Raw genomic sequence first — 24,635 nt, 5'->3', positions numbered from 1 at the left:
CCCTCTCAGTATTCCTGAAACAGCAAAGGTACTTTTCTGCATACTATGCCAAGAAGGATTTTGTCAGCTGAAGCAGCACCCCAGAATGACTTTTAGGGAAGGGCTCTGAGCCTGAGGGTAGCTCTGACTTAGAGGGGGCAGAGGCGAGGGGAATGCACACCTGGAAGTTTCTATCTGGGATCCCGAGCCGAAGCCCCACACTGGGATTACGCCAGAATTGCTAAATATCCATGGGCCTGCCACCTCATCAATAGTTACATTGATTATGACTGAAAAGCAGAGAGGACAGCTCCTATTTTTAGTAAATGGATGCTCTCAAGTAGATCTGTTTTTGGAAACAATAAGCTGCGTGGTTGTGGATGTGGGGTAAAGGGAAATGGTTCTTGACCTCCATTATTGAGAAGAAAGAGTCACATGAACTATTAAGGAATACCGCAGCCGCTCAAGGGTGGGGCCCACTCCAGGTGCTTCTGGGTTCCCAGAGAGAGGGCGGAGTGAAGGTGAGTGAGTCTGCCCTGCTTTGCAGGAGTCCTTAGAGATGGTGGGGTGGGTCTGGAGCTTCTTCTTCTTCTTCTTCTAGCGTTTTCCCTTCTTCCGTAGCCAGTCAACAGCGTCAGGTTGAGCCTGATGTAGTTTCGAGACCTCCTTTGAATCTGGAGAGGTGGCAGTCGTTGACTATGTGGGTCATAGTCTGTCTGTAGCCGCAGGGGCAGTTCGGGTCGTCTCTGGAGCTGAACATGCAGGTCTGTGTCTCCAGATATGTGTCTTCAGTGTCTCTAGGTCAGTATCCATGGTGTCATGAGCTGACTCTCCAACCCAGTGCTCTCAACCAGAAGGTTCCTGGATGAGCCTGAGAAAGAGGACACTTTGTAATACAAGACCCTCACACACACTGGACTCCACTGCTCCTGGCTCAATTCTCATCACTTTATTTCAGAGAGAGAGAGAGAGAGAGAGAGAGAGAGAAACAGCACAGCACTGCTCCGTGACAATTGGCACTTCCCCTGGTGCCACCATCCATGGTGCTCTGGCTTAAAAATGACACCTACATAAACAGATGTCTTTAGCTTCATTTCAACAGTCCCAGTTACTTAGGTTCTTGAGAATATTGTGAAACAATGCAAGTGCATCACCATCTCTGCAGGACTTCTCCTGTTGACATGGTTTTTCTTCTTTTTCCTTTCCTTTCCCCTTCCTTCCGTCTTTCCTTCCTTCCTTCACTTCTTTACTCCTTTCTCTACTCTCCCTCCATTCCTTCCTTTCCTCCTCCTCGTCACCCTCCTCCTCCTCTTCCTTCTCTTTCTCTTTCCCCAGAGCTGTGCTCAGCTCTGGCTAATGTTAGTGCTGGGGATTGAACCTGGGACCTCAGAGCCTCAGGCACAGAACCATTGTGCAATCTGCCCTGATCCTTGTTGACTTGTGCCAGGAGCTCTGTGCAGACGAAGGCACGTGGCAGGAGCAGCTCAATCACAAAGTATGACGTGTGTGCAGGTGCACATGTCACTATGTGCTTGGTCACTCCAGAATTTGTTTCAAATATAAGTCGCCAAGGTAGTTACAAGTTTGATGGGCTGGGAGATAACTCTCACACAACTGACCCTGGGTTTGAGCCCAGACCACACAGGAACACCATGGATGGTGGAGTGATGTTGTGGGGTCTCTGTCTCTCTTTCCCTCCTCTCCCTCCCCCCTTTTAAAACATTTTATTTATTTAAGAGAAAGATAGGAGGAGAAAGAATCAGACATTGCTCAGGCACATGTGTTGTCAAGGATTGAATTCGGGACCTCATGCTTAAGAGTCCAAAGCTTGTGTGGATAAAGTGGATAAAGCATTGGACTTTCAAGCATGAGGTCCTGAGTTCAGTCCCCGGCAGCACATGTACCAGAGTGATGTCTGGCTCTTTCCCTCTCTCTGCCTGTCTTTCTCATGAATAAATAAATAAATAATTTAAAAAAACAAAAGAGTCCAAAAACTTTATCACTGCGCCACCTCCCGGACCACTCCTCTCTCTTTTTAAAAATACTTTATTATATTTATTTATTGGACAGAGACAGCCAGAAATTGACAGGATGGGGGAGATACAGACAGAGAGACAATGGCAGCCGTGCTTCACTACTCACAAAGCTTTCACCCTGCAGGTGGGGACTCAAACCCTGGCTTGAACCCAGGTCCTTGCACATTGTAACGTGCACTCAACCAGATACATGCCACCACCCGGCCCCCTTCCTCTGTATAAAAAAAACACAAAATAGTTAAAAACTTGAGTTATTTATGTAATAACCATGACTCACAATGTTGATCATCTTTTTCTCACAGAAAACAAACAGACACAACAGTGTTTAAAAACAAGGGGTCTGAGTCTCAGAAAGCAGTAGATGCCTTGCAGCTGCTGTGATACAGACACAGGAGAACAAAAACAAACAGGAAGCAGTGCACACCTATTCCTCCTGCATCATTCACCAGTGAATGGAGGTGAGAAAAAGAGAATACATAATCTGGCACCAAAGTGAATCTCTGCAGAGAAGCTGTAGACAGCAAAGACAGGAAAGGTAGCCAACTCCAACAGAGACCTCACAGATGCTCCGCACTAGAGAGGGTCCTTGAGGTGCTCTAGACTCAGTTACACAAGATGTGCTGTGGGCATTTGAATAAATGACAAAAATTTTGCCAAAGAGAGAGAGAAAGAGGGAGAGGGAGAGGGAGAGGGAGAGGGAGAGGGAGAGAGAGAGAGAGAGAGAGAGTGTGTGTGTGTGTGTGTGTGTGTGTGTGTGTGTTTGTAAAAGAGAGAGAGAGATCTGGAACATGCACTGGCTCACTGCTCTGGGTGTTTCTTCAGATGGAGAAAGGCAGAGACACCAGGCTCCCAAAGCCTCCCCCAGTGCTGCATGATAAGGCAGGCATCACACCATGGGAGCCATCCTGCTGGCCTTAGAGACATTATTTTTTTTTCTTTATTGGGGATATTGATGGTTTACACTTCACAGTAAAAGATAGTAGTTTAGGGAGCTAGGCGGTAGCACAGCGGGTTAAGCGCACATGGCGCAAAGCACAAGGACCGGTGTAAGGATCTTGGTTTGAGCCTCTGGCTCCCCACCTGCAGGGAGAGTTGATTCACAGGCAGTGAAGCAGGTCTGCTGGTGTCTGTCTTTCTCTCCCTCTCTGTTTTCCTCATCTCTCTCGATTTCTCTGTCCCACCCAACAACAACAACATCAATAACAGTAACAGTAACAACGGCAACAAAAAATGAAAAAATGGTCCCCAGGAGCCGTGGATTCGTAGTGCAGGCACCAAGTCTCAGAGATAACCCTGGAGGCAAATACATATAGTAGTTTGTACATGTGTGACATTTCTGAGTTTTCGATGTAACACTAACCCTTTCCTAGGCCCACCTCTGCCATCATGTTCCAGGATCTGAACAGTCTCCTCCACACAGCCCCCAGCCTGGTCCCAGAGTCCACTTCTGTCTATGAGTGGATCATCCCATATTCATCCTTCTCTTTCTGGCTGATCTCATTTCACATGACTCCTACAAGCTTTATCCAAGATGAGGTGAAGAAGGTGAGCCCAACATTTTTAATACCTGAGTAGTATTCCATTGTGTATATAGACCACAATTTGCTCAGCCATTCACCTGTTGTTGGACACCTGGGTTGCTTCCAGGTTTTGGCTATTACAGATTGTGCTGCTGTGAACACAGGTGTACACAGATCTTTTTGTATGGGTATATTTGGTTCCTTAGGATAAAACCCCAGGAGAGAAATTGTAGGGTCATAGAGCAGGTCCACTACTAGCCTTCTGAGAGTTCTCCAGACTGCTCTCCACAGGGGTTGGACCCATTGACCATCAGTGCAGGAGGATTCCTTTGTTCCCACAACCTCTCCAGCATTTCTTGCAGCTACCTTTTCTTTTCTTTTTTTCTGCTTTATTTTTTTTTATTATCCAGAAATTGAGAGGGAAGGGGGAGATAGAGAGGGATAGAGAAGGGGCTGGGTGGTGGCTCACCCACCTGGTCAAGTGCATATGCTATAATGCATAAGGATCCAGGTTCAAGCTCCTTGTCCCCACCTGCAGGGGGAAAGTTTCACAAGTGGTGAAACAGTGCTGCAGGTGTCTCTCTGTCTCTCTTCCTCTCTGTCTCCTCCTTCCTCTCAATTTCTGGCTGTCTCTATCAAATAAAAAAGATAATTAAAAAAATGAGAGAGGGAGTCGAGCGGTAGCGCAGCGGGTTAAGCGCAGGTGGCGCAAAGTGCAAGGACCGGCGTAAGGATCCCGGTTCGAGCCCCCGGCTCCCCACCTGCAGAGGAGTCGCTTCACAGGCGGTGAAGAAGGTCTGCAGGTGTCTATCTTTCTTTCCCCTTCTATGTCTTCCCCTCCTTTCTCCATTCCTCTCTGTCCTACCTTACGACGATGACATCAATAACAACAACAATAATAACTACAATAATAAGAAAACAACAAGGGCAACAAAAGAGAAAATAAATAAATATTTAAAAAATTAAAAAGAGAGAGAGAGAGCAACAGAGAGACATCTGCAACCCTGCTTCACCACTCGTGAAGCTTTCTCCCTGCAGGTGAGGACTGGGGGCTTGAACCTGGGTCCTTGTGCACTGTAATGTGCGCTCAACCAGGTGCACCACCACCTGGCCCCTACTCTACCTTTTCTGATGTATGACATTCTCACAGGGACAAAGTGGTATTTTGTTGTTTTTATTTGCATTTCCTAGAGACATTAATTTAAAGATTCATTTATTTATTTGTTCACCAGGGAGAGAACAGAGCATCATTTTGACATGTGTGGTGCTGAGAAACAAACTCAGGGCCTCAGGCTTGCAAGTCCTGTGTTCCCCTGCTGGGCCGCTGCCACAGCGAGGTGTTTTCCTTTGAGAAGGAGCAGCTGGCTTCACGGGTTTCAGATATTCTGCGTGAAGCTCAGAGTGACTGTCAGGTGTTCAGGTGTGAGAGTGTAGGTGACTCAGCCATGTGGCCCGTGCTCAAGGGTGTCAGCTGGCCCACTGCCCCGCACATGCTCTGTCTACCACGGTACATTCATCCCCAGCTCCTCCTGATGAACCCCCACACTCCTCTGCCTGGCCCTTCTCAAATGTCACCCCTTTCACAGTCTCTTCTGGAATTCCCTTTTGAAAACTTTATTTGTTTATTATCAGATAGAGACAGAGAGAAATTGAGAGGGGGTGAGGAGATAGAGAGGAAGAAAGAGACAGAGAGACACCTACAGCCCTGCTTCACCACTTGTGAAGCTTTCTCCCTGTAGGTGGGGACCAGGGACTTGAACCTGTGTCCTTACACACTGTAGTGTGAGCACTTAAGCAGGTTCGCCATCACCTGGCCCTGGATTCCTTATTTTCTTTTCTTTTTTTTTTTAAATTTATTTCTTTATTGGGGAATTAATGTTTTACATTCAACAGTAAGTACAATAGTTTGTACATGCATAACATTCCCCAGTTTCCCATTTAACAATACAGCCCCCACTATGTCATTTATCATCCTTCATGGACCTGTATTCTCCCCACCCACCCACCCCAAAGTCTTTTACTTTGGTGCAATACGCCAATTCCATTTCAGGTTCTACTTGTGTTTTCTTTTCTGGTCTTGTTTTTCAACTTCTGCCTGAGAGTGAGATCATCCCATATTCATTCTTCTGTTTCTCCTCATTTTCTTAAACTTACTTTTTATTAGTGATTTAATAGTAATTTGGAGAATTATAAAATAATAAGAGGTCCACACCACTTCCACCACCAAAGTTCTGTGCCCCTACCACAATGCCCCTAAGGATAAACACCATAGTTCTCCCAAGGTCTTAAGAGACTGGTTCACTACATATTTCTTAGTGTTTTATTTATTATTGGATAGAGACAGAGAGAAATCAAGGGGAGGGGAAGAGAGAGATGGAGAGAGACAGAGAGATACTTGCAGCCCTGCTTTAGCACTCGTGAAGCTTTCCCCCTGAAGGTGGGGACCAGGGGCTTGAACCCAGGTCCTTGCACACTGTAATGTGTGTGCTTAACCAGGTGCGCCACCATCTGGCCCCATTTTTTTTCCCAAATGCATGTGTTTTAGTTCTTTACTACATATATGAGTGAAAACTTAGCACAGTCACCTCCAGTTCCCATCCATTTGGCCCTGGAGGACACAATGTCATCTCTCTGAATTGCACAGGAGTATTAATTCCACTGAGTCCATGTCCCATAATTTCTCTGGCCAGTTATCTGTGGATGGACATTCAGGTTGCTTCCACTGCTTGGCTACTGTGAATAGTGCAGCTATGAACACAGGGGTGCATGTGTCCCTTCGTGTCAGTATTTTCATGTCTTCTGGATGAATGTCCAAGGGTGGTATTGCTGGATCATAAAGTATTTAAGGACTCTCCAGACTGTTTTCCACAGGGGCTGCCCCAGCTTGCATTCCCACCAACAGGGTAGCAGAGTTCCTCTTTCTTCGAATCCCCACCAGCACTTACCATTTCCTGTTTTGTTGATGGGGGCATTTCTCATATAGACTATTCATGTGCTTTTAATTCTCTGATGATGAGTGAAGTTCTTCCTTCAGCAGACTTGGTCTCTGCTCATTCGGTCCCCTGTCCCTTTTTGAAGATGTCATCTGGAATATACACCACATCTTCTTCTCGCCTTACTATTTTTAAAAAAAATATTAGATTAGCAGCTAACCCTGAAGAGAGAGGTCACATCTCAGTATATTTCATATCCTTAAAGCCCTAGCAGAACGAATTGATAAAGAAGATTCTTGATATGGGCAGACTGACCTTATGAGGCAGGAGCAGACATGTGCAGTTACAAGTCTGCTGTTTTGCTACCAAACTCTTATTGATGGGACTCTTATTGTCTGAGATGATGATGACTGATTTTTCCAAACAGCCTGTGTCGTGATAAGAGTTTCCCAGAAAGCAGAAAAAGAAAGCAGAAAGCTGGCGGAAGGCCCTGTCACTCCTGATTTCCTTTTGTTGAACCAGTGACCAGTTGGCAAAGCCTGATGCTTTGGGGGAGGTCAGTGTTGGGGATTGTGTCAGGAAAGCACAATGGAAGGGAGGGCCAAGCTCCAGGAAGTTGAGTGGTGGTGGCCAGTGGTGGCTGCTCCTCCCAGGGCCTGGAGGAGGGAGGACTGCCCTGAGCCACCAACCAGGTGACATGTGGTGAGTGCAGGGCCCAGGGGTTGGAGGAGGAGAGGTCAAAAGGGGTAGTTCAGCCCAGGAAAGGGAAGCAACCACTGCCTCCTCAGCATCCCATCATCAGTGCTTTCCTTTGGAAGATTTATTTCGAGTCATCTGCGTGCACTTAGCTAACTGATAGCTTTGTTACCATTTTAGAGGAAGACATGTTTGCAGCATTCCATGATTCCCTGGTGCTTGCCACCCTTCAGAGCTATTGAATGCAGACACTACCTTCTCAGTGTCCGCCTGGAGCCATCACTGGGAACCCACCCAGGTATTTTCAAACTGTTTAAGGGGGGAAAGGGGAGGCGGCATTTGTTCCCCCAACATTAGAAAGTTTGTCACACATTATCTCAACAAAGAATTGAGGAGAGGGCATGAATATTCAGGTACTTTAAACTTTTATTCGGGAAAATTGAAAACATTCCCATGTTAGGGCATGGGAGAGAGAGAAGGACCAAATTAACATTTACATGATGGTTCCTGGACAGAGAAAGCAAAAGAGAGAGAGAAAAAAACAGAGTGGATACTCACATGATGTCTGGACGTAGAAAGCCAGAGAGCTCACAGCTTTTAAAACCCAAGCCCTGCCTCCACCTTTACAAGTCACTCTTGTTACCACTTCTATTTACTGGGTGATACCTTGTCTGGCAAGAAAACTACTGCTTGCTTTATTGACTGCTGGATGGCTTGACTGATTGTGACATTGAAGAACCCAGTTCTCACACGTGTGCAGTACCACTAGCAAGAGGCCTCCCCAGGAGAGAAGAGAGGAAAAATACTACAGCACAGCTTCACCATCCTTGGAGTTCCCCTGATGCCAAGTACCATGCTCACAGGTGATGCTGGGGCTTGAATCCAGGGCTGGGTAGCATGTGAGCTTACTCCAGGCCTCTGAGCTTAACTCCATAATATGCGACTGTGCTCTTGGTAATTTGAGGGAGATGCAGCCTATCTTGATAGGCTTTTTATATCTTAAACAAATGCGTTGCTTGGGCTGCTTTCCCCTCTTAAAAACATGAAGGCACAACTGACAAGCTCATGGGTCACTTTTCAAGTGGACACAAACAGGAAGGTTTTCCTGGGGTGCAAACAGGAAATTAAGTTTCTATTGTGCCTTCTGATTGGCTCAGAATCTCACAGGCATTCTGGAAGAAACTCCCACCCAAGGTAAATAGTCTCACACATTCCCTCTCTGACTAGTGACATCGTGTATTTTGGTTCTCTCCACATGAGAAGAAGCATTCATTATCTCACAGAACATTAGCATATGTTCCCAAATATGCCCGGGGTATTAAAGCTGGTGCATTTTCCTGGGAGCACCGGCACTTTGGACTGCAGATCGCCCCCCCACACCCCTGCCCGTTTCATTCATTGGGAACTTGCGGACTGCGGGCTTGGGCGGGGCGGAAGCAGCATCCTGTGTCTGTCTGCATCGCACCCCCCCATCAGGTGTGTCTGCTGGGGTGTCATGACCCCCCCCAAGCTACCCCCCAGCCCCCAAGAAGGAATGTCAGGGCATTTCTCACCTTCGGAGGACTTGGAGGGGCTGTCAGGAAGAAGGGGAGCAGGGCAGGCCGCTCAGTGGTTCCGAGTTCGAGTTCCAGGGCGTACTGGACCTTCCAAGAGGGCTGAACCCGGGGCGGGGAGGTACGCGGGGGTGCGCAGAGACTGGGGTGCATACGACCCCCGACCTCCAGACCCTGGAAGGAAGCGGGGTAAGGGCTAGATGTTACAATCTCAGCAGTCTCTTCCCGCTCCCCTGGGGGGGTCGTCCTCTCTGCCGCGGCTGGCAGGGATGTGGGTCAGGCCGAGATGGGCGGTGACCAATGACCTAAGACCTGATGTCAACGTCCCTGGGCAGCAGCAAAACGGGGCGCGCGCACGAATCCCGGTTTTGGGGCGCATGTACGGGGTCCCTAGACCCCCCAGCTCCGGGGGGCGCGCAGAATTCTAGCATCCCGACCCCAGACATTGCGCACGGACCTCTTCAGGCACCCCCCCCTCTCCCGGGGGCGCGCAGAACTCTAGGTTGGAGGCGCGCCCCCACCCCCGGGAACACGCCCCCTACCTCGGGAGCGCGCCTCCAACCCTGGGAGCGCGCCCCCAGCCCCGGGAGCACGCGCGCAGGCCTCTCCAGGCGCCCCTCCCCAGGGGTGCGCAGAACCCTAGCGCCCCACCCTGGAGCACCTGCGCGGGTCTTTCCAGGCGCACCCCACACCCCCATCCCGGAGGTGCATAGAACACTAGCGCTTCACCTCGGGAGAGCCCCTCCAACGCCGGGAGCGCGCCCCCAGCTCTGGGAGCACGCGCGCAGGCCTCTCCAGGCGCCCCCCCCCCCAGGGGCGTGCAGAACCCTAGCGCCCCCTCCCCGGGAGCGCGCACACAGATCTCCCACGTGTATCCGGTTCCCCGGAGCGCGCGCACGAGCCCCGCGCTCCTCCCCGGGGGCGCGCGTGCAGTCCCCAGCCCCTCGGTGAGCTTGCAGCCTCCCCACGCCAGCCCTCCTCCCGGGGGCGCGCACAGGCCCCCACGTGCGCACAGCCTTCCCTCCGCGCCCCCGCCCCTCCGCCTGGCCCCGCCCCCCGCCCTCCTGGCTCAGCTGACCGGCGGCGCCAGACGCTCGGGGTCCAGGAGCAGCTGCGCGACAGCGGGCCGCGTCCCCGTCCCCGTCCCGTCCTGTCCCCGCAAAGCGGCCCGGGGCGGCGGGATGAGCGGCGCGGGGCCCGGCCCGGGCTCGGCCGCCTGCCGCTTCGCGCACTACTTCGTGCTGTGCGGGGTGGATGCCGATAGCGGGTTGGAGCCAGACGAGCTGGCTGGTAAGGCGGCGGCGGCGCCGAGGACGCGGGGATCCACGGGCCGGGGGGCCGAGGACGCGGGGATCGGGAGCCGAGGACGTGGGGATCGGGGTCTAGGGAGCCAAGGACAAGAGGATCTGGGGCCCGAGGGGTCGAGGATGCGGGGGTCGGGGACGCGGGGATCTGAGGCCGGGGGACCGAGGACGCGGGGGTCCGGGGGCAGAGGACGCGGGGATCGGGGATAAGGGTGATGGGGACGCGGGGATCCGGGGCTGGAGCGCGGGGTGCGGGGACTCGGGGGACATTGCTGTTGGGGACGCTATCTAAGGGGTATCTAGGGCTTCTGGGGGCCAGGGGAGCAGGGGACGCGGGAGCCAGGGGGGCTGCGGGGAGCCGAGCGTTGGGGACATAGGAGTCAGGGTTCCCGCGGGGCCCGGGGGTTGCGGGGGGCGGGGGCACTGGGGACATCGGTGTCAGGGTGCCCGCGGGGCTGCGGGGCTGCGGGGCTGCGGGGGCTGCGTAGGGCCGGGCCGCGCGAGGGCGCTGCGGCGCGGGAAACGCGATGACATTGTCCCTCATCCCCGCGTTGGCGCCCCGGGAGGGGGTCCCTGAGAGCGAGTAAGGGCGGGGGAGGCGGGGCGATCAGTGGCTGCGCGTCCCCGTGGGCTCCCAGCTCCAGGCAGCGCCGTGCTCTCGTGCACAGGGGACCCGAGTCCACGGCCGCGCTGGGGTTCCTGCCGAGGTCCCCCTCCTGGGCGGCGCAGTGTGGAGACCCGCAGGGACGCGCAGATTCGGGCGTCCCGTGTTGGGCAGGGCCCCCCTCCGGCTGCTGTTGGCCCTGGGGACCTGACCCTTGTCCCCTTTCTAGGTGTCACAAGGGACAGGCGCATCTGAACTTTGTGTCCCCGCCCAGGCTGTGCCCGCCTTGCTCCAGGCTGCCCCCCCTCCCAGTCTCCCCTGCCCTTTGGCAGTGTGGGGACACTGGGCCTAGTGGTCCCCTCCCGCCCACCTGCGGCCGAACACCTCGCGGGAGGGAGAGCTGCTGTTGCCCGCCGTTATGTAACCGGCCTCTTTGTTAGGGGAGCGAGGGGTGGCCGCAGGGCGGTGTTGTCTCTCTGGACGTCCCCCAGCCCAAGGTGGCCGTGCTGGTGACCGACCAAAAGCAGCAGGGCGACCCGGAAATAAGGGGCCTTACAGGGACAGCTTTAGGCTGTGTCTCCTTGTGGCAGAGAGAGCTGTGCCTAGCTGGGCTTGGCTGCTATGTTGGGATGTCTCTCGGCCCAGCGTTGCTAGGGAAGGTGGGGGTCCCCATCCTCCTGTTCATATGCCTCCAGTGGCAGTTCAATATCATTCATTCTCCGGCCTTGCTGGCAGCCTGTGTTCACAGCCTGAACCTGACGACAGAGCAGAGCTGGAGCTGCAGAGCTTGGGACAGGGCTGGGAGAGGGGAGACAGGCCTTGGGCAGCCATGGGTGCTGGATGGAGGGAAGACCTCATGCCTGAGGCTGTGAAGCAGTGCCCTGGGTGCCAGCCACTGGATTGTCTGGGGAACAGCACTGCAGATGGGGAACAGCACTGCAGACAGGGAACAGCACTGCAGATGGGGAACAGCACTGCAGACAGGGAACAGTGTCACAGGCAGGGAACAGCACTGCAGACAGGGAACAGTGTCACAAGCAGGGAACAGCACTGCAGATGGGGAACAGCACTGCAAACAGGTAACAGCACTGCAGATGGGGAACAGCACTGCAGACAGGGAACAACACTGCAGACAGGGAATAACAGTGCAGACAGGGAACACCATCACAGGCAGGGAACAGCACTGCAGACACAGAAGGTGAGCTCCTGGCTTGTACAGTGTTGGTATGCTTCTAAATTCTGTTTCTAAGACCCCTTCTGTTTCACTGGTTTAATCCCCCCTGCTTGACACTGTATTCTATTTACATAACTACTGTTAACTAAGCACCGCCCTGCCTCCAGGGCATTGGTTTAATCCTCACTGTTTTGCACGCTTTTTACTTCTCCCCACCCCCTATCCTATGTGCATCATCTTCGGACCTGACTCTTCCGCCTCAGGATATATAAGGACAAGATTGTGATTAGAGATAGTTTAGATTGCGCTGCATTCCACATGAATAAAGAGATACTGCTTACCAGCCATGAGTCCCTAGTCGTCTGTCTCCCGCCCTGCAAAGCTAGCCCAGGTCACAGTTCTGTGGCCCATGAGGCAGGAGAGGGCTTGGGAACCCTGAGCTGTGGCTATGGAGAGGTGGTCAGGCTGGATTGTGCGCAGGTGCAAGCCTTGGCTTGGGGGCAACTCTGACATCCTACTGGTCAGCAGGCTCCTCTGTGGGGTCAGACCGGCTGGTATGCATGGGGCAGGAACAGCTAGGTGTGTGTGTGGGGTCTCATCTGGGGCACAGCGGCTGGCTGGAGGATGGGCAGGGCAGCCATCTCACCAAGTGAGCTGTCTCACCAGCCTGCTTTGTGTGTTTGTATGTGGCCCGGGCTTCACATACACGTGATTTCACTGCTCTAGGCTGACTTTTTTTTTTTTTACAAAGAGGGAGAGAGAAACAGTGACAGCCAAGCAGAGGCTGAGAGAGGGAGAAACACCATAGCATGAAGCTCCCCCAGTGCAGAATGCTGGGATGCTGCCTGCTTGGTGGTTTCACTGAAATTGGAAGACATGTCGAGGCTGGGGAAGATCTGACTTGGGAGATGTTCCACCAGGGACACCCCTCAGACAACGTGCCGCCAGGGGACAGTTTATCCAATAAAGCACATTCCTTACCATTCCCAAGGCCCTGAGTCCGAGCCCCTGCACCACATGGCAGCACCATGGACAGTACGTGTGTGTGTGTGTGTGTGTATGTGTGTGTGTGTGTGTCTGTGTCTGTGTCTATGAGTGTGTGTGTCAGTGTCTGTGTCTATGAGTGAGTGTCAGTATGTCAGTGTCTATGAGTGTGTATGTGTCTGTGTCAGTGTGTGTGTGTCTATGAGCATGTGTGTGTATGTCTATGAGTGTGTGTCAGTATTTCAGTGTCTATGAGTGTGTCTGTGTCAGTGTGTGTGTGTCTATGAGTGTGTGTGTCAGTGTGTGTGTTTATGAGTAAGTGTATGTGTCTATGAGTGTGTGAGTGTGTGTGTGTCAGTGGTTGTGTCTATGAGTATGTGTCAGTGTCTATGAGTGTGAGTGTGTGTGTCTTGAGTGAGTATGTGTCTGTCTATGAGTGAGTGTGTGTCAGTGTGTGTGTTTATGAGTGTGTGTGTGTGTCTGTCTATGAGTGTGTATGTGTCTGTGTCAGTGTGTGTCTCTGAGTGAGTATGTGTGTATCTGTGTCTACGAGTATGTGTGTGTGTGTGTCTGTGTCTGTGTCAGTGTGTGAGTCTGTGTGTGTTTGTGAGTGTGTGTCAGTGTGTGTTTCTATGAATGTGTGTCTGTGAGTGTGAGTATCTCTGTCAGTGTGTGTGTTTATGAGTGTGTGTGTTTATGAGTGTGTGAGTCTGTGTGTTTGTGAGTGTGTGTCAGTGTGTTTCTATGAGTGTGTGTGAGTGTGAGTATCTGTGTCAGTGTGTGTGTCTTTGAGTGAGTGTGTCTATGAGTGTGTGTCTATGTCAATGTATGTATCTATGAGTGTGTGTCTGTGTCAGTATGTGTGTTTGTGAGTGTGTGTCAGTGTGTGTATGAATGAGTGTGTGTGTCTGAGTGTGTGAGTATGTGTCTGTGTCAGTGTGTGTGTGTCTATGAGTTAGTGTGTATGTCTGTGTCTATGAGTGTATCCATGAGTATATGTGGGATGAGTCCTATGACTGGTGGAGCAATGCTGTGATATGTCTATCATTCCCTCTCTCTGAGGTAAAGAATGAAAAAAGTGGCCTGAGGAGACCACTCAATGGTATCTTGCCTGCACAAAGCTGTTGCCAGAGAAAGCAGAGAAGTAGGCTTTGGGGGCAGGGGAAAGAAGCAAACAGGCGCAACTCCTCAAGGGCCTGAAATTAGACTTCAGTGCAGATGTAAATGAATGGAATTGGTGACGTCTCTGACAGGTGCAAGTAGAGAGGAGAGGCTCAGGGTGGGTCCTGGAGACCTGACCTCTGATCTTGGGGCAGTGGGGGCAAAGTGGAGTGGCCAGGTGAGCAGGGGAAGCCATGTCCCAGCTTCGTGTCTTCCCATTGCTTGTAGAGAGCAGAGCACAGGCTGCTGGGGTAGGCAGACGGGTCGGAAGGCTGCTTCTGTTTGTGCGTTTTGCCAGTTGGTGGTGGTTTTGTCCCCACCTCACCTGAGGAGCCGTTGCCCTGCCTGGGGTGGCCCACCTGGACTTCTGTTCAGCAGCTCTTCTGTCGCTTGCTTTCTGGACTTTTTTCAGCAGACGATTGCTCCAAGAATTCATTTCGTGGGGGGTAAGCAATGGAAATAAAACTAATCATACAGTGGGTGTGGAGAGAGCTCCACTTCGGAGCATAGGGTCCGCAGGCTGGTATCTCAGTGGCCCCAGGTTCAATCCCCAGCTCTGCCATCTACCAGGGCTGAGCGGTGCTCTTGTCTCTCTCTCTCTCTCTCTCTCTGTGTTGTCTCATTAAAAAAACAGAAAAGAATCAGAAAACAACAGTGTGGTGAGGTTCCAGATATACTTAGAGTTTAGGGTGAAGTCATCAGCTTTGATGACTTTTAGATGCTCCTTGGAGGAAAACCCAGCTTCATCAAACACGGAGGATTTTCATCTCAAATCAGCTCTTTCATACAGAAAAATAGGGCCAATGAGGCAGCTCAGCTGGGAGGGAACCTGCTTTGACACATACAGGGCCCACCCAGGTTTGAGCCCCTGGCCCCTGCAACACTGCTGGAAGCTTTAGTGGTGTGATCTCAACCCCTCTCTGCCTCTCTCTCTTTATGAAATGACAAGAATGAGGGAAGACAGCATCCAATGACAGCAATAATAACAACAACAATGATACACAACAAGGGCAACAAAAAATGGGGAAAATGGCCTCCAGGAGCAGTGGATTTGTAGTAGTGTAGACACCAAGCCCCAGCGATGACCCTGGAGGCAAAAAAAATAAGGCTCCAGAGTCCCAGAACGTGTCTCCCCTTCACCCTGTAAATGTGAATAAAAATGTCCAGGATCTAAATGCTTTATTTATTTACTTTTTTCTGTTTTTTTTTTCTTCCTTTTTCTTTTATTTTTGCCTCCAGGGTTATTGCTGGGGCTTTGTGCCTGCAATACAAATCCACTGCTCCTAGAGGCCATTTTTCCCTTTTGTTGCCCTTGTTGTTTATCATTGTTGCTGTTAATATTATAGTTGTTGGATAGGACAAAGAGAAATGGAGCGAGGAAGGGGAGAGGGGGAGAGAAAGACAGACACCTGCAGACCTGCTTCACTGCCTGTGAAGCGACCCCCCTGCAGGTGGGGAGCCAGGGGCTCGAACTGGGATCCTTACGCCGGTCCTTGTGCTTTGTGCTATGTGCGCTTAACCCGCTGCGCTACTGCCCGCACCCGTTTTTTCCTATTTTTTAATTAGGATGACATCAAAAAACGATGAGAGAGAGAGAAAGAGAAAGAGAGGAAAGTGAGAGCCTGAGAACTAGAGCATCACTTTGGTACGTGCCAACCTGGGGCCTCATGCTTGAGAGTCCAGTACTTCAGTCACCAGGCTGCACCCAGGCTTCTCCCTAATTTACTTTCAACACTTGCCGGGAATGAACGGAGGACCTTGTGTGTGAAAGCTACTGCTGGGCGACATCCCTCACCCAATTCTCTGTCCCATATTTTTGAGGCAGGAGAAGAGAGAGGAGAGACCCCCACAGCACCCCGCCCCATCCGTGAGGCTTGTGTTAGGCCAGCATCTGGGCACAGCCACTGATCCACATGGACACACGGGTGTCACCTCTGGCCCTTTGTCTACCGCATCGTGGCTGTTGCTCTTCTGCTTGTTGGAGATGACACCCAGTATCATCCATAGGAAGCTGACTTCTCCCTGCCCATTTCCCAGCTGCCCTTTATCCACAGGCAGACACATCTTTTCCACATGGGGCAGACAATCTCTTGTTTCCTCTAACATGGTTTTCTTGACTGGAGCCCTAGAAAATGAACTTAGAGCTTTACATGTGTGCAAGACCACTAAGCGGTCTCCTGGGCCCTTTATCTATTTATTTACTTTCTTAGTTTATTTTTATTTTATTTTTACTTTTTACTTTTTACCAGAGCACTGCTCAACTCTGGCTTACAGTGGTGCAGGGGACTGAACCTGGGACTTTGGAGCCTTAGCCATGAGAGTCTCTTGCAGAACCATTATGCTGTCTACCCCCGCCCTTTATTTAGTTTCTTTTTTTCCTCCAAGGTTATCACTGGGACTTGGTACCTGCACTATGAATTCACTGCTCCTGGAGGCTATTTTTTTCCCTTTTGTTGCCATTGTTATTATTATTGTTGTCATTGCTGTCGTTGTTGTTGGGTAGGATAAAGAGAAATGGAGAGAGGAAGGGGAGATAGAGAGGGGGAGAGACAGACACCTACAGACCTGCTTCACCACCAGTGAAGCAGCCCCCCTACAGGTGGGGAACTGGGGGCTCGAACCGGGATCCTTACACTAGTTCTTGGGCTTTGCACCATGTGCACTTTGTGCATTTAACCCGCTGTGCTACCGCTCAACCCCCTATTTACTTTCTTATTGGCATTTTACTTATGTATTTATTTTGGATAGAGACAGAGAGAAATTGCGAGGGAGGGGGGATGACAGACACTTGCAGCACTACTTCATCATCGCTCATGAGGCATCCACCCCTGCAGGTGGGGAATGGGGGCCTGAACCTGGGTTCTTGTGCACTGTAATGTGTGTGCTTAGCCAGGTGGCCCTTATTTTTCAACTTTCTTTAGAGAACAGGAGAGGAAGGGATGGGCGTATAAAGAGAAGAGACACCTCAGCACTGCTCCACCATCCATCAAGCTCCCCCAGAGCTGGCCATAGCTCTCTGAGGGGGTGCTGGGCCTTCATGCTTGGTCAGGCACCTGAGAGCTTGGGCAAGCCATCTCCTGCCCTTGGATTCAAATCCCACCCCCAATGCCTCCAGGGTTATCTCTGAGGCACGGTGTGAGCACTATGAATCCACTGCTCCTGGTGGCCATTTTTTCCATTTTTATTGGACAACACAGAGAGAAATTGAGAGAGGAGGAGGAGAGAGAAGGAGAGACAAAGACAGACACCACTGCTAGTGAAGCATCCCCCTCTGTAGGTGGGAAGCCGGGGGCTGAAACTCTGATCCTTGTGTGGGGGTCCTTGCACTTCGTACTCTGTGTGCTTAACCAGGTGTGCCACCACCTGCCCTCCCCACACCCCATGCTTAGATCTGGCTGTGCTGTGACGTCTGCAGATGGCAGCCCCTGTGGTGTCCGAATCCTGTGTGAAACAGCAGTCATCACATGCTATTGCTGAACAGGCTGCTCCAGAGTCACTCACTCCTGCAGTGGCCATGATAACGGGGGACACGGCCCTACCCACTCCCTTTCCAGAGGGCAACCTCAGCTCAGCTCCATGGGATAGCTGGATCCAGTGGCAGAACCCTCCCAAGCGCTGCCCACCCACCCTCTGCCTCTGGGTCATGCAGATGCCAGGCTCCCCTGGGACATGGGCTCCTCAGAGAACCTGCCCCAGAGGAGGGGATTGCTTAGAAAGGTCCTGAGGGGTCACCCCAAGAGGTCCGTCTGCACCTTAAAAAAACTATTAGCGATTTAATATTGGCTTATAAAATTTTAAGGTAACGGGTACAATTTCACACCGATCCTACCACCAGAGTTTTGTGTCCTCATTCCCTCCATTGGAAACTGCAGTGGTTCTCCTAAGGTCACAGATATGGGCTGACTGTTATTTCTATATCTATATTTGTATTTATATATGCTTGCTCATTTTTTCCCTCCAGATCCTGCCTTCTCTTGCTAAGTCATACCTACATTTGTTACTACTTCTGAATGTCTTTCCTTCTTCTTCTTCTTCTTCTTCTTCTTCTTCTTCTTCTTCTTCTCCTTTTCCTTCTCCTTCTCCTTCTCCTTCTCCTTCTCCTTCTCCTTCTCCTTCTTCTTCTTCTTTTCTGGGTCCTAATGGAATTGGAGTTCAGAGCCCTCTGGTCACCTTTCCCTAACATTTATTCCCCTCTGTGACTATGGACCAAAATTCTTTATGGGGAGCAGAAGGTAGGAGGTCTGGCTTCTGTAACTGCTTCTCTGCTGGACATGGGTGTTGGTAGGTTGATCCATACCCCCAGCCTGTTTCTGTCTTTCCCTAGTAGGGCAGGGCTCTGGGGAGGAGAGGTTCCAGGACACATTGGTGAAGGGAAGTCAGGATGGAATCATAGTAGCATCTGCAAGCTGGTGGCTGAAAGGCAGTAAGATATAAAGCAGGACAAAATGTATAATAAACAGCAACCAAAAATTAAGAACAGAACAGATGAGAATAGGGATCTTAGGGCAGAGAGAAACTAGGAAGTCTATTTTAGGAATGTTTCAAGGGGTCCATGACTTCAGTAATTTTTTCCTAAGCTTGACAACTAACATGCAGCTGGACTAAAAATATTGTCTGTGAAAATGGTGTCAGAGTTGAGGACAGACCTAGGAAGCTGGATCAAGGCCGAGAGTAGCTCCCAAACTTGAATATTTATTTATTTATTTATTTATTTATTTATTTATTTATTGCCTCCAGGGTTATCTCTGGGACTCGGTGCCTGCACTATGAATCCACTGCTCCTGTAGGCCATTTTTTCCTATTTTGTTGCCCTTGTTGTTGTCATCGTTATTGTTGCCATTGTTGTTGTTGTTGTTGGATAGGACAACAGGAGGAGGGGAAGACAGAGGGGGAGAGAAAGATAGACACCTGCAGACCTGCTTCACCACCTGTGAAGTGACCCTCCCTGCAGGTGGGGAGCTGGGTGCTCGAACCTGGATCCTTCTGCCGGTCTTTGCGCCTTGCGCCATGTGCGCTTAACCCACTGCACTACCGCCCAACCCCCTTGAAGGAAATTTTAAATTTCCTTTTACCCCATCAATTTAACCCAGGGCCCATATCTATTCATATTTAGCATACAAAGGAAGGCATAATTTCACAATTCACTTTTTATTTGTGATGAATAGTGGATTACAAGATTGTAAGATCACAGGGTCTAATTGCATATACACCCTCCCACCTTCCAAAGAGAACCACCAGAGTTCTCACAGAGTCTTAGAATCAGCTTGCTTGCTTCTGTCTTGTCTTTTCTTTCCTTCTTCTTTTTGGCAAGTTCATATAATCAGTTCTCTAGATTCCACATAGGAGTGAAACCATCTGGTAGTTATCTTTGATCTCTTTACTTATTTCACTAAGCATCATCACCTCCAGTTCCATCCATTTTGTCCCCAAGGACACAGCATCATCTTGTTTTTTTAAATGTTCTTTTTTTTTTTTTTAATTATCTTTATTTATTGGATAGAGACAGCCAGAAATAGAGAAGGTAGGGGGAGATAGAGAGGGAGAGAGAAAGAGAGACACCTGCAGCCCTGCTTCACCCCTTGCAGAGCTTTCCTTCTGCAGGTGGGGACTGGGGATTGAACCCGAGTCCTTGAGCACTGTAATATGTGCACTCAACCAGGTGCACCACCACCTGATCCCCAGCATCATCTTTTTTGATTGCAGAGTAATATTCCGTGGAGTAGATATCCCGTAACTTCTTTATCCAGTCATCTGTGGGTGATGGGCATGCAGGCTGCTGCCACTCTTTGGCTGTTATGAATAAAACAGCTGTGAACGCAGGGGTGTGTGTGTCCCTTCTGATCAGTGCTTTCATGTCCTGTGGATAGATGCCAAACAGTGGTATTTCTGAATAAGAGTGTAATTCCATTTGTATTTGTTTCAGGACAGGAAAGGCACAGTTCTTAATAAGTATTATGGAATGTCAGCATCAGTTCAGGAACTCGCAGTTGTTACTTTCCAGGACTTTCAGTCTCCCTGGGGCCCCAGTTTGAAGGGACCATGTCATCAACAGATAATTTCTGGAAGTCTCTATTCTGGCAGTCTGAATGGGACTGCCCGTTTCCCACGAGAGAGCCCGCAGGTTCCTAGCAGAGGGGCCAGAGAGTAAAGTCAAGGTCTCATGCATTTGCGATACCAGTCAACAATCTGGGCCCAACTTTTTTTCCTCTCTCTTTCTCTCCCGTTCTTTCTTTCTTTCTTTCTTTCTTTCTTTCTTTCTTTCTTTCTTTCTTTCTTTCTTTCCTTCCTTCCTTCCTTCCTTTCTTCCTTCCTTTCCTTCTTTCTTTCTTTCTTTCTTTCTTCCTTTCTCTCTTTTTTTCTTTCTTTTTCTTTCCCTCTCTCTTCTTTCTTTCTTTCTATGTCTCTCTTTCTTTCTTTTCTTTGTTTCTTTCTTTCGAGAGACAGGGAGAGAGAGGAGGAGAGACACCACAACTCTGCTCCACCATCCATGGAGCTCTCCCATATGCAAGGACCCACACAAAGATCTGGATTCAAGCCAGATCAGAAAGCTTCACAAGCAGTAAAGCAAGGCTGCAGGTGTCTCTCTGTCTCTCTCCCTGTCTATCTCCCTCTCCCCTCTCAATTTATCTCTGTCTCTATACAATAATAAATAAATAAATTTTAAAAATGATTATTTTTAAATGATTTGATTATTTTTTTATGAGAGAGTGAGTGAGAAAGAGGGAGGGAGAGAGAGAGAGAGACCGAGACCAGAGTGCTCTGCTAAGGTATGACAGAGGGAGGTGTCAGAGATGCAGCCTACTGTTCCAGGAGGTGGCACAGTGAATAAAGCACTGGACTCTCAACCAGGAGGTCCCGAGTTCAATCCCTGGCAGTAGTACATGTACTAGAGTGATGTCTGGTTCTTTCTCTTTCTCCTCCTATCTTTCTCATAAATAATTTAAAAAAAAAACCTTAAAAGAGAAAGAGAGAGACGCAGCCTGTGATTTCTGGGCCTCAGGCATGCAAGTTGGGTTATCTAACAGTCTGAGCTATCTCCCTGCCAAGTGAAAGATAAAGATCAGCTTTGTGGAGGGCTGCTAAGATCTCTTTCCTGTCAGTAACATTTATGGCTCTAGTCCTTCCCTAGTGAATTAAGCTACCATAGATACAAACAGTAGCCGTGTGTGTGTGTGTGTGTGTGTGTGTGTGTGTGTGTGTGTGTGTGTGTGTGTGTGTGTGTACATGCATGCAACTGATTTAATGGTGATTTTCTAGGACTAGAAGGTGGGGTAGAATTTCACCCCAAAGACTCCACAGAGCTCTGTGAACTGCCCTTCCCCATCCATAACCACCATGGTTCTTTCAAAGTCTTAGAGACATGTACTCTTTTTTTTTTTTTTTGGTAAGTTCATGTGTTTCAGTTCTCTGTATCCCACACATGATTGAAACTGTGAGGTAGCTGTCTTTTGCCTCCTAGGCTTTCAGAAAATATTTTCCTTCCCTACCAGGTTTTGCAAAAAAGCTTAAAGTTATCAACAGAGGTTTGATTTTTGACTTATTTATCTATTTCTATTTTTGTGCAGAGACAGAAAACAAACTCAGGGCCTTGTGCCTGCACAGCACTGCTGAGTAGTCAGCTCCACATAGGAGCACCATGGACAGCAGAAAGGAAGCTCTCTCTCTCTCTCTCTCTCTCCCCCATCCATAAAGAAAAATAAATAAATTTGTAGAGCACATATATTACTATGTTCAAGTCCCAGTGTCACTGGAACTCAGTACCTGCATGACTACTGTGCTGTTCATAGTGGCCATTTCCCCCTCTCCTTTTGCTTTGATAGAAGCCAAGAGACAGAGAGAGAGGGAGAGAGAGACTGAGAGAAGGAGAGACACCTGCAGCCCTGCTCTACCACTCATAAAGCTTCCCCTGTGCAGTTGGGGACCAGGGGCTTGAACCCAGAGCCTTGAACATAGTAATATATGTGCTCTACGTATTTATTTTTCTTTATGTATTTTAGATAGAGGGTGAGGGAGAGAGAGATGACAGCTCCCTCTCTGCTGTCCATGGTGCTCCTATGTGGCATGTACTCTACCAAACCAGCTGTCTCCCTCTGGCCCCAAAGATAGAGGTTTTTTTTTTTTTTTTTTTCCTCCAGGGTTATTGCTATGGCTTGGTGTCTGCACTATGAATCCACTGCTCCTGGAGACCATTTTTCTCATCTTGTGGCCCTTGTTGTTGTTGTTATTGTTGCTATTGCTGTTGTTGGATAGCATAGAGAAAAATCGAGAGAGGAGAGGAAGACAGAGAGGGGAAGAGAAAGATAGACACCTGCAGAACAGCTTTACAGCTTGTGAAGTGACCCCCCCTGCCGGTGGGGAACCGGGGGCTCGAACCGGGATCCTTGCACCGATCCTTGAGCTTTAACCCGCTGTGCTACCACCCGACCCCCTAGGATGGAGTTTTTAAAGAGACTGCCATCTCTTAGCCAGAGGCCCCGGCCCTTATCAGACCGCTGGGCTGTCTCTTCTCAGAAAGCCTGTAGATCTGAGGCAAGGGGTCATCTTCTGGCTCCAGTGTCCAGGGTCAGGATGCCTCCAGGTGCGGGAATTCTGCTCACACAGGCCCCGTGGTCCATGCAGTAGAGACAGGCCAGCTCCAGGCCCCAGCTCTGTGCTCCAGACCTTTGTCATGGGCCTCTGACAGAGCCAGGCAATGAGATTCCTCTGGGGTGGGTGGGTGGGGCACCCATGTGCTGGACACTACCAGCCAGAACCCCTGAGCCCTGGTCACAGCATTCTGGGCAGCAGGGCCCGGCTGGGGCAGGTGGCTGGGCGGGAGGCACTTGTAAGAGCCACAGCCTGCGCCTTCAGGCTTTCAGTTTCGAGGCTGATTTCTAAGTTTAGCCCCTGTGTGGCCTTTAAGGAAACGTTGTGGCTGAGACAGCAGGGGAACAAACACACCTGGCTTGGAGGGGCTCCCTATCACCTGTCTCCACAGGCTCCATCAATAAACACACTTGTGTCTGGGTTTGGGAATATGCAGGGGCCCGCCCCTGGGGAAGTGAGCTTCTCTCTGGCTTGCTTGGCTTTGTGCATTGTTCTGGGAACAATGCTTGTGATTCCATGGCTGATGAAGGCCCAGGCTTCCATGACTGCCACAGCTGGTACCTGTGCTGAGCTGTCCTGTTGCAGCTCCCCTCCCTTCTCCCCTTCCATCTGCCTTTCCCCTTCTCCCCCCTCCTTCTCCTCCTTCCCCTTCATCCCTTTCTTCCCTTCCCTTTCCCTCCCCTCCCTTCTCCCCTTACTTCTTCCCTTCCCCTCCCCTCCCTTTCCCCCACTTTCCTCCTCTCCTCCCTTTCCCTTCCCTCTTCCCTTCCCCTACCTTTCCTTCCCTCCCATTTCCCCTTCTCTTCCCCTCTTTCTTTCCCTTCCCCTCTCTTTCTCTTCCTTCCCCTTATCCTCCTTTCCCTCCACCTCCTCTGCCCCCTTCCTCTTCCCTTTCCCCACAGTAGCCCTGCTACAGTGTGCACCAGTCATGAACGATGACAGCTCTCCCACTGCTATCCATGGTGGATAACATGTCATTCATTCATTTATTTAGAGAGAGAGAGAGGAGAGACTCCCCAGCACCACTCCACCATCCACGGAGCTCCCCCCATGCTGTCAGGGTCCTCCCACATGGTGCCAGGGCTTGAGCCTGGGGCCCTGTGCACAGTCAGGCAGTTCTGTGAGTTGAGTACCTCCCAGCCCTACGATACGGCTTTACTTATTTATGTTTGGTATTTATTTGTTTATTTATTCGTTAACAGCATGCAGAGCTGAAGGAGTACGGAGCATCATTTTGTGGGGAATGGAGCTCAAGACCTCATGCTTGCAAGTCCTGAGCTCTTCCACTGCTCTACACCCAGGGCCAGCCTACCATGCGACTGTTAAACCACGCACACATGACACTGCGCATGCACTTGTCAAGTGCAGGGATTCCCGTGTCCCTTGACAGGTGGTGGGTGGGAGTTCAGGTGTGGACAGATGGGCGGATGGGAGAAAGCCACCCGGCATCGTCCCCAAATGCTCCTTCTGCTCTCAGGCCATTCTCTCACCCTCTCTGCCGCGGGCACTCAGACTTCCTGATCAGTGTGCATTTGGGACGGGAGATGCCCAGGGCCAGGCAGCTGTCATCCTGCTAGAGAAGCATGTAGTGGTCAGCATCCCTCACTGTGGTCAGAGCCCCTCAGTGGTCAGAGCCCCTCACTGTGGTCAGAGTCCCTCCGTGGTCTGAGCCCCTCTCTGTGGTGGACAGTTGTACAGTGGTCAGAGCCCCTCACTGTGGTCAGAGACCCTCAGTGGTCAGATCCCCTCACTATGGTCAGAGACCCTCAGTGGTCAGAGCCCCTCACTGTGGTCAGAGCCTCTCATTGTCTGGAGACTTGGGGTATGGCCAGAGACCGCACAAAGTGTGGCCCATGCAAACAGGGCGAGTATTCTGGGAGTCATTGCAGCCTCCCAACAGTCAGCATCTCTGGGCAAAGGGAACCGGCCTCTGTGAGTTTGTGTGGGAGAGGGGCACACTTGGAGGGCTCCCTGGGAGCGGAGGCCCAGCTGTGAAGCATCAGCTGCTACCACCAGTATTAATTTCCTGACCAGATCAGGTGACAGTTCTTTCTCTGGGAGCCCAGGAGAGGCCTTGCCCCTGTGTGAGACAGAGGTGGTTGCTC

General features: G+C 50.6%; 1 protein-coding gene and 1 long non-coding RNA gene across 5 annotated transcripts in view; one reads left to right on the top strand and one right to left on the bottom strand.

The window, feature by feature from the left end:
* Positions 1 to 628: 628 nt before the first annotated feature.
* On the bottom strand, positions 629 to 8,991 carry LOC132539433 (uncharacterized). 2 transcript variants are annotated; one of them, XR_009550719.1, is made up of 3 exons: positions 8,718 to 8,991; positions 6,481 to 6,620; positions 629 to 850 (listed from the first exon to the last, which is right to left on the bottom strand). It is a non-coding gene; the product is annotated as an uncharacterized LOC132539433 (long non-coding RNA). The 2 variants fall into 2 exon arrangements; XR_009550720.1 differs by lacking the exon at positions 629 to 850 and having other exon boundaries at positions 4,736 to 6,653.
* Positions 8,992 to 9,791: 800 nt separating this feature from the next.
* DENND5B (DENN domain containing 5B) overlaps positions 9,792 to 24,635 on the top strand; it is a 150,141-nt gene continuing 135,297 nt past the window's right edge. For all 3 annotated transcript variants that reach the window (XR_009550718.1, XM_060194618.1, XM_060194617.1), the window contains exon 1: positions 9,792 to 10,007. Coding sequence is in view for 2 of the 3 variants with exons in the window: in XM_060194618.1 (XP_060050601.1) it covers positions 9,899 to 10,007 (109 nt within the window). In the remaining variant the exon portion in view is untranslated. The remainder of the gene's footprint in view (positions 10,008 to 24,635) is intronic.

Source organism: Erinaceus europaeus, chromosome 7, assembly GCF_950295315.1.
Source record: "Erinaceus europaeus chromosome 7, mEriEur2.1, whole genome shotgun sequence".
NCBI lineage: Eukaryota > Metazoa > Chordata > Mammalia > Eulipotyphla > Erinaceidae > Erinaceus > Erinaceus europaeus.
This window is presented reverse-complemented; position numbering and strand designations above follow the sequence as displayed.